Here is a 9,279-nt window from a genome sequence, read left to right as displayed (position 1 = left end):
TTTTAATAATTTTGTTATTTAAAACGCATACCAGAACATCTTCATAGTTCTATAGATTATATTCTATACGTGCAAGAAAAATATTTTTCGTGCAAGAACAACTTGTTGTATAACTAAAATAACACTAGTATCACTGCGCAACCCCCCCCGCTCTTTAGATTTAAAAAACAATGTCCTTTGTTCAAGTATGTAATTGCGTGACGTATGTTTGCATATAATCTATTAAATACTTTAAAAGTAATTGTAATTTAAATGAGACGCCAGAGGTTGGACTAGAACCTCTGCTTTCTTGTTCAGCTGAGTGCAACCACTTGGCCATGCTAGCACGTTGACTTACCTAATGTTTATCGAAAATGCAAAATTAAGGAGAGGTAGGTTGACAATATTGACTTGGGCTGTCAAAGTAATAATTATTAACTTCGAAAACATAAGTCAAGGAGCCGTATTTTGATTGTTTTAATGTGGCCAATATCAATCTTCCAGTTAAAGTTTGAATCATTCTTAAAATTTGGTGCATTACTATTGTTTAAAGCAACTATGAACGCATTTAGTTTCGACAAATAAGAGTAGGTACTAAATCAAGTTTATCGAGTTCATAGTTATGCATCAGATTTTAGGAATAAGACAAAATTTAACTCTCTACCACTGTTAATAACTTATATCCTCTGATAACAAATATTACGCATTTCGTAATTACGGCCACTTTTATGAGGTTGAGTGTTTTTAAATACGCCTAACATTGAAATCAACTCGTAATTTAATAACATGTTATTTTGAGATTAATCGTAAAATGAGAGAAAATAAAGTTTGATGTTTGTAATAAAATAATATACACGCACCCTAAGTTGGTAAGACTCTGCCAGAGAGATTAAAGCTAATCAAGTCCTATCGAACTTTCAAACATGTAACGTATATTAAAATTGATGTTCAATGAACTTCTAAAATCTCAACAATATAATTAAAATACATTATTATTAAAATTTTGAAACACGAGGCGAAAATAATACGGTAGAGATCATTTAATTTTAATGCTTACTTTTTACTCTCCTTGTTTCATTCAGTTATAACTAGTACCAATTAGATGTTTTAATAATAATTTTTCACTGCCTTAGGATAAGGCCAAAACCTAAGAACAAGGATTCTCAGAAGTAAAACATTCACTTCTAACAAACTATTGACGTACATGACGTAGATTTATGTTACATGGGCATAGCAAAAACAGTTAATGATTCTTTAGCAAGACGTCTTTTTCACAAGACGAACAGTATAAAAGTCGAACCATTATATGTAAAAAATTGAAGTAATTACATTGTCAGCTCCTAAAAACAAAATTTTATTGATAAAGTAAATATAGTAAGACATTTTAAAAATCATCAAAGCAATACTCTATCATACTCACCATAATTGCATTAACAATATCGTTGTCATTGGCTTTAAGAGCTTTAATAGCTTTGTTTCGTGACACATTCGACTGTTGACAAACTAGCTCGATGTCTTTTTCTTCAACACCAGTTGCATCAACCTAAAAATTAAGAGACTTTTTGAAATATACCATACTAAAAGATGAAATATAAAGTGTATATGTATGTGTATACACTAGTGATGTACCGTAATAGCACATTTTTAGCCGATACCGATGAATTAACTTATTAATTATTATATTCTTGAAAATATAAAACCATACAACTTTTAATCGTGAAAATTTTTTTTAAGGAATCAGTACTTTTTTTATAATTTCACTGCTTTTTTAATTTCAATTTTAAAAAGAAAATGGTACTAAGATAAGCAGTTTACTTAGAATTCTTTATTAGTAATTTTTTAATTAATTCATTAGTAATTTAGATATCTAAACAATAACCATATAGAAATATACAAGGCCATACTTAAACACATAGACGACAATGCTTAAATAGGTTATAACAGTAGAACAACCGTATGTACTCTTACTTTTTTTTTACGGTAATAAAAGTAAAAGTACATTCAGCTGTTAAATTAAAGTTTATAAACAATTTCTCAAAATAATTCAAAGTAATGCATAATTTTAGTTTATTTATTTAACGCAGGATGAAAATATTAAAATGCTATTGGTTGGAAAATCAGTTAGAAAAACTAAAAAAAAAAGACTGATGCCAGATACCATTGTGTCGAATTGTGCAAAAAGCAGTCAATTAACATCACTAATATATACACACATATACACTTATGTGTATAAACATGTGAGTATATATGTATATATAAACACAACTTTTGCAATTAGGAAAAATGAGGTCAGTATTTTATTGCCGACTTCAAACTTTTGAACGTCTGCAAAAATATTTTGGCACCAAGAGTTACCATAAAACAAAGAAACAAGGTCGATGATTCTTTACTGACCCTAAACACTTTTAGGTAGGCAGTTAAGAGTTTCTATATTATGCATTGTCATACATTCATTTAATAACCATGGCTTACATTTTAATATCATAATCATTTTACAAACAATAGTTTATAAAACAACTAGACAGTTGACAAACATGGTTCAGAAAAAAGATGTGCTGTAAAGCCATTAAAAAAGGTACTAGAAATTAGTTGCCTACATAATACAAAAAATGCAGTTACAGTTTAACAAAAATATGCTGACACAATTTTTGATTGTATCAGGTGATTAATAATATTTCGTTTTTATTTTTTATTTATTTAAAATTAAGGCTTTTATAGCTTCAATAAGAAAGTTGTCTAAAACTAATGCTTTCAGAAACTTGCTTTTATTATGCACCCACTGTTATTTTCCTCTCCAAATGCAGTATGCATAGACCATCCGGACCATATTTTTACAATGAAATAAATAAAAGCAATAAAAATGTAAGAGTATATGTAAAAGCATAAAGCGGAGAGTTAAATTGAGCATGTAGCTCATAATTTTTATGTATTGTAAGAAAACAAAAAATAAAGAAAAAACCCAAGCTAAATTTAAGATATATATTAAAATAAAAATTTACGAGCCTATGTATTTATTATTTAAACCAAATATTTTTGAGAAGTGGTTTAGTGTGAATTAATTAACCTGTCCCAGAAACGTAAAATAATGCCTAAAGGTATATAGAAACACCAATTATTAATTTTTTGAAAATCATCTTCATAATGTTGAGTAAAAAACAATTTTAAGTAAAATTTAGTTTTAAAATGGCAGCAATATTACAAAACATTTTAAAACTAGTTATTTTATACTTTAATTTTCTTGCCAGCATTTCAAACTGCATTTTTTTTAGGGGTTAGAAACAGGGTATAAAAACTTAAACATTCTAACATTGTAACTACATTCTTTGTTTCAAATATAATATTATGCAAATTACAATAAATAGAACTTATTTACAACTCAACATAACCTATTTTATAAATTTATTTAACTGTTACAATAAAAGTTTTAGTTGAATAATAAAAGAGCATTATACCCATATTAACATTCTATATAATTAAGCAATATTAGTACAGATAACATATTGCATATTAGCATGAAATAACTCAAATACATAGTAAACTGTTTTAAGTTTAATTTCAAAGAGTTTTCATTATGTGCATTAATATACCTTCATTTAATAACCAATGCTAACATCTTAATAACATAATTATTTTATGAACACAATTGTTTATAAAACAACTAGATACTTGACTAACATGGTTCAACGAAAAGAAGGTGTATCTAGTGAATACTTTAGTATATTTGTAATATATTTGTATTGTAAGGAAATAACAAGATTCATAAAAATCAATGTCAAACAACTTATATCTATAACAACATTAGTATCTGGTGGCTTCCAATTATAGATAAAATATATATATAAAAAAAAAGGATATATTTATAAAAAAAATTCTTTTAACTTAAAATTGTGTTTACATATTAAAATTGTGATATTATGATTACATAATAGACAAAAATTATTGCAAAATTATAGAAAAACTCTGATACATGGTAAACTTTTTAAGTTTAATTTAATAAAGTTTCTATTTAATGCATTTTTATACCTTCATTAAAAAACCAATGCTAACATTTCAATACCATAATTAATTTATAAACAATTGTTTACAAAACAACTAGATACTTGACTAACATGGTTCAGAAAGAGAAGGTAACAAATAATATTTTCAAAAGAAGAGGTAACAAATAATGACTTAAAAAAATCTTAAAAATTTTAGAATACTTTGATAAAAAAGCAGGGAAAACATTAAATAAAAATAACAATAAAAACCTCTTCATCATCTGATTCTTCAGCTTTGACAAGTTCTGTCTTAGATTCTGCTGCACTGGCATTTACTGGTTCAGGTGCTTTGAATTTTTCTGCAGCCTGAAAAAAATATTGCTAATATAAAAATGTTAAACTAAACAATGCTTGTACTTGCCCTTGCATAACATAAATTACAGTTTACTTTTTGAAAAAATAATATTTTCTTTTATTAACCTGTACTTGCGCCTGTTGACTTAAATCTTCAATCTGAAACAAAAACATTTAAAAAAAGATAATTATGTTACTTAAATAATTTGGACACGATTATCTATACTAACATTTTTATATTAGCAAAACTTTTTAAAATAAAGTACCAAATGATTTTAATTAAAGTATCAATGAAAGTTATATAAATTTATATTTATATTATTTGATTACTGTAATTGCCTAAGGTTGGTAACTTAAGCTTTTGACATTTATTTATCATGCATAAACAAAAAAATTCAATTTTTTCTCCTGAAACATAGAGAAAATTTTATTGATATTTGATATTGTAAAAATAAAAATAAAAAAATAAAAACTATTACTCAATATAAAATAAAAATCTTCTTTGACCAAACTTTTAATACCATCTCATAAGTTCAGCCACTATATAAATACTAGTGACATATAACAAACTTGATGTCACAATTAATGAAAATTAATTTTTAAATGTCATTTTATTGTAAAATTATGATATAAATTCAGGTAATACCATTAACTAAGGAGGGAGTATTTTTATTGTAGTTAGTCAACTATTTTATTACTCCGGCCATTGTCACATTTGCTATACCATTGACAAATAAAATTAATATATTTTTAATTAATTTTAAAAAGGTTTTTGTAATCAACAAAAAAACACAGCTTTAAATTAGCTTTGTATGTTTATTGGCAATTCTTGCACGTATTGTTAACCACAGTATAACAGCACAACCAATTGTCACAGGATTCGCAACGCATCCATAATTGTTGTTGAGTTGTAATTTTATCTCCAAAAAAAATGACACAAGCTTTATATTTTTTCGAACTTAAAAAACTGTCAGTTAGTTTTGAAATTATCAAAATTTTTATTCAAATAAAATACCATGGTGTGCATCGATTATAAAATTGTCAAATTTTACAGGTAAATTTTATATTCGTGACACTTACCAACATTTCACAATATCACTACTAATTGTCTCCTTTATTGTTTATCCATGAATGACCAAAGTTAAAACATTTCAAAATTTCACAAATTTTTATAAAAAAAGTAGTTAAGTGTTAGAAATTAATAATTTTTTTGGTAAATATAATTAATTTGACAATTTTTAATAATACTAAGATTAAATATGATCATTTATTTTAATAATTTGCTTATTCTAGATTTTAATAATATGCATTTTTTCAAATTGTTGTTTTGCTATAGAATAATGTCAATAGGCTGCATATAAATTTTTTTTTTTTAAAGATTCATATTTACAAACTAATTAGAAATATTATTTGAGATTTTTTTTTGTAAAACCTGAGTTTTGCATGCTTTTTTATATTTTTTCTTAAATGACCAAAGTTACATGGTGAACTCCTGCAATTTTACAGTATACAAGATTTTTATAAATTATTTAAAGAAAATTTTTTATATGCAACAACTTTAAACAATGATTAAATTTAAAAGCATCTTTAATAAACTTTACATGAGAAACATTAAAGTTAATACACTTAATATAAAAATATGAAAAATTTTGTTAAGAAAAAAAGAGACAAACTTTCTTAAAAGCTGTTACGGGTTAAATAACTTTGATCTTCAATTATGCTTTTATGAAGTATTAATGAATATCATATAATGTATTTATTTATTAAAGTATAACTTCTTATTTTTTATTTTGTTTGTTACTGTGAAGAATTGATAAGAATCTCTTTATTAATAATTAAATTGGCATACTCATTAGACAATAAATAGTATTTAATACTATTAAATCATTCCTATAATATTAAAACATTAGTTAAGATAAACAACTAAACTTATTCCAACCATATTTAAATAACCTCAACCTTAATCTATTAAGGTTGAGGTTATTTAAGTTCATTATTAATTTTAGTTAAAAGGATCCCTAACCCTAGAGACATGTTATGTTTATATTGCAGAGAACAATTTAAATGTTTGGGCTGAATTATTCTAATCAAAACTAAAGAATAAATGCTTTCCTGGCCAAGACTGATATAAGCAATTTATAAAAAAATGCAAATAAATATGCCAATAAACTTAAGTTAAAACAGATTTAATAAAGGCACATTGCTCTTTATCGGTTTAACTTTTTATAAATATAAAACCACTGTCCATTGACATAAAAGTACCTACAATAAATTTTTAAACAAATTTTAATAGCAAATTAAAAAATAACTTGAATAATTTTTTATTAAACTAAAATTTAAAAAACAAAAACATATCTAATCCTGTTCTTAAGGTCAATTTAATTGAACTTTTATAAAAACAACACATAATTCAGTAGAGAAAGATATTTAATATTGTTGAAACAGTCTAATTGTCAAAATAATATAATTTTTCCCCCCATTATTTATGCCCTCAGATCTCATAATCCGTGATCATTGCATGTTCAAAATATTAATATTAAAATATAATAATAAATAAATATAATAATAAGAATAAATATATTTTTAAAATAAATTTTGAACATAAGCAGCTCAGTAAATATTTCTCATCACAGGGCACATTTACCTATTGAAAAAATAATTTCTCAAAATGATTAATGGAAAAATGTACAAGAAATAATAAATAACACCAGATAAGCTAAATTATTTTCAATAGGCTTTACAATAGCAACACAGTTATCTTTTAAGTTTAATCTTATTGACAAAATTATAAAAATCGGCTTAATTAAAAACTTGCAACTACTATAACTATCTTGCAACCAAGATTTTAATTTCAGTATTTTCAAAACAAAAAAACAACAATATTTTTAAAATTCTAATAAAAGTAAACATTTTTATTGGCAAAGTTTGCAAATATGAAAAGAAAAAAAATTAACGGACCTATTGTTTTAAACATTCATGTCCTTAACTTTAATGCTTTTCAGCTGATACACATTTTGATTATAAATACAAGAAAACATTATATTGATAGTTTGATTCTGTTTTCTATAACCTAAGACCTATCAATTTTGTCATACTTTGTAAAATGTCACAGTTTTCACACCTTAATATTCTCTTTTATCATATTCTGTATATTAACTATTTACAAAATATATCTGTATATCAAATTAAAAGAATTATTGAAAATTAATCATTTGTAACGTTTTTATACTCATGATATATGAGAGCATATCTTTTTAAACTAATACTATCACTACTATTTAGCCAAAAATCAACTCCTTATTTGTAAAAATCAAGTTTTGAGTTATAAAAAAAATATATTCAATGTTCTAAAGAAATTTGTCATAGCGAAGCATTTAAGAAAATAAAATGGCATTTTTACTGAAACATTAAACCATTTTTCTTTTGTTTCGACTAATACTGTTAAACAATTATTTGTTTTAACACATGATAACACATTAAATTTTAACCACATATATTACACATTTATAACAACACATATAGCAAATACATATTCAACTGTTTTTATTACTTTGTCCTCAGATCTCATAATCAATAATTCATTGCAAGTTCAAAGAGCAAATAATAGGAGTAAATAATAATTATAAAAAATAAATTAAATAAAAACAATAAATTATATAACAATCTTTGAACTATGGCAGCTCAAATTATGTTTCTCATCGTAGGACAGACTTTAATGTTAATACAAATGAATAAGAAGTATACCTTAGCTTCTCCAAAAATAATATGAGTATCTCCAGCAGGACTTTTATAAACATCAGGTCTATTTATCACAAAAAGTATATTTTTTGACTTTCTAATAGTAACACGAGTAACTCCTGTCACACATTTTAGTCCAAGCCTGGACATAGCTTTCCTTGCTTTTTTTTCACTGCGGCTTTGTTTGGATTTACTAACAGGATCTTCTTGAGCAGCAGAAAAGGCATCAGCTGGTTGAGTATTACCAGCACTCTCTAGTTCAGGAATATCATCGTCACTATCACTATCAGTTTCAGATGTAGCTGTCACTTCTGAGGATTCTGTTGGCAATGCTGCAAAAAAGTTAATTCACATTAATGTTCTTTTTAAATACATTGCAAACAATAAAGGTGGTATATTTAGGTTGCAGTATTTAGATCGTTGACATAGACGTTTAAAAAGTTATAACTGAACTTAGAAAACGGTATTAAAAAATGCATAAGTTGAATGGTCATGTGCCAATAAAAACAAAAATTAAATCTTCAAAAAAAAAATACCAGACACTTTACTTTTCAGCCCATCCTCAACTGAATTAACGATCTCTGCAATCGGTGATTTTGTTTCGCTGGGCGGCTTTTCAACCTCAGCCGTCATTCTAAATTTCATGTGTGTTATACTGTTCAGCTACAAATGTTTCAAAAAAAATAAAAACAAAAATACGGTTTTAAATAGTTACCTTGAAATTTAATTGATTTTTTGAATAACTTTTTATAAAGATGAAAAAGATAGACGAGGATGTTTACAGGACAACAGCACCGACAACAACCATTTTGTTTGGCGTCTAAAGAATGCAGCTGCGTAAAGCTTTAGATTATCACATGGGAAAGCCAATCTATTGAATATAGTTTACGGTAACCGACTCATTGCCGTGTTTATAATTAATTTTGTACAATATACCTATTTACCAGTTATTTAAGTTGCTAGTTTTTATAATTCTTTTGTTAAATTTGAAAATGATTGAGTTAAAAATAATAAAAAGATTTTATTTTAAACTTTACTAAAGAACAGTTTACTATAGATGTCTAGTAACTTAAAACAAATTTATAATTGAAAAAACTTACAGGAAAATGAATAATTTTACATAAAAAAGTTAGGAAATGAGAAATATACTTTTGATACTTACTCCAAATTAACAACTATATGTATATCAGTGCTATGAATTTTGGGTTTGGGGGTGCCCCAACCTGTCATT

General features: G+C 25.4%; 1 protein-coding gene across 1 annotated transcript; it reads right to left on the bottom strand.

Annotated features, from left to right (window-relative positions):
• Positions 1 to 1,161: 1,161 nt before the first annotated feature.
• Positions 1,162 to 8,952, bottom strand: LOC100209087 (nascent polypeptide-associated complex subunit alpha). Its single transcript, XM_065810715.1, has 7 exons — positions 8,764 to 8,952; positions 8,585 to 8,682; positions 8,055 to 8,380; positions 4,437 to 4,469; positions 4,227 to 4,322; positions 1,400 to 1,522; positions 1,162 to 1,319 (listed from the first exon to the last, which is right to left on the bottom strand). Exons 2-7 carry the CDS (start codon positions 8,679 to 8,681, stop codon positions 1,305 to 1,307), a joined length of 690 nt encoding a protein of 229 aa, XP_065666787.1. The 5' UTR covers position 8,682; positions 8,764 to 8,952; the 3' UTR covers positions 1,162 to 1,304.
• Positions 8,953 to 9,279: the final 327 nt, after the last annotated feature.

Source organism: Hydra vulgaris, chromosome 11 (assembly GCF_038396675.1).
Source record: "Hydra vulgaris chromosome 11, alternate assembly HydraT2T_AEP".
Taxonomy (NCBI): domain Eukaryota; kingdom Metazoa; phylum Cnidaria; class Hydrozoa; order Anthoathecata; family Hydridae; genus Hydra; species Hydra vulgaris.
The sequence above is the reverse complement of the archived record's forward strand: the minus strand, read 5'-3'. Positions and strand labels throughout refer to the sequence as shown.

Excerpts from the sequence above, each read along its gene's own strand:
- LOC100209087 (XM_065810715.1), bottom strand. The coding sequence starts at position 8,681 with ATGACGGCTGAGGTTGAAAAGCCGCCCAGCGAAACAAAATCACCGATT. Across the intron at positions 4,323-4,436 it reads GTCAACAGGCGCAAGTACAG|GCTGCAGAAAAATTCAAAGC; the intron begins GTTAATAAAAGA and ends TATTTTTTTCAG. Across the intron at positions 1,523-4,226 it reads AAGAATCAGATGATGAAGAG|GTTGATGCAACTGGTGTTGA; the intron begins GTTTTTATTGTT and ends CTTAATTTTTAG.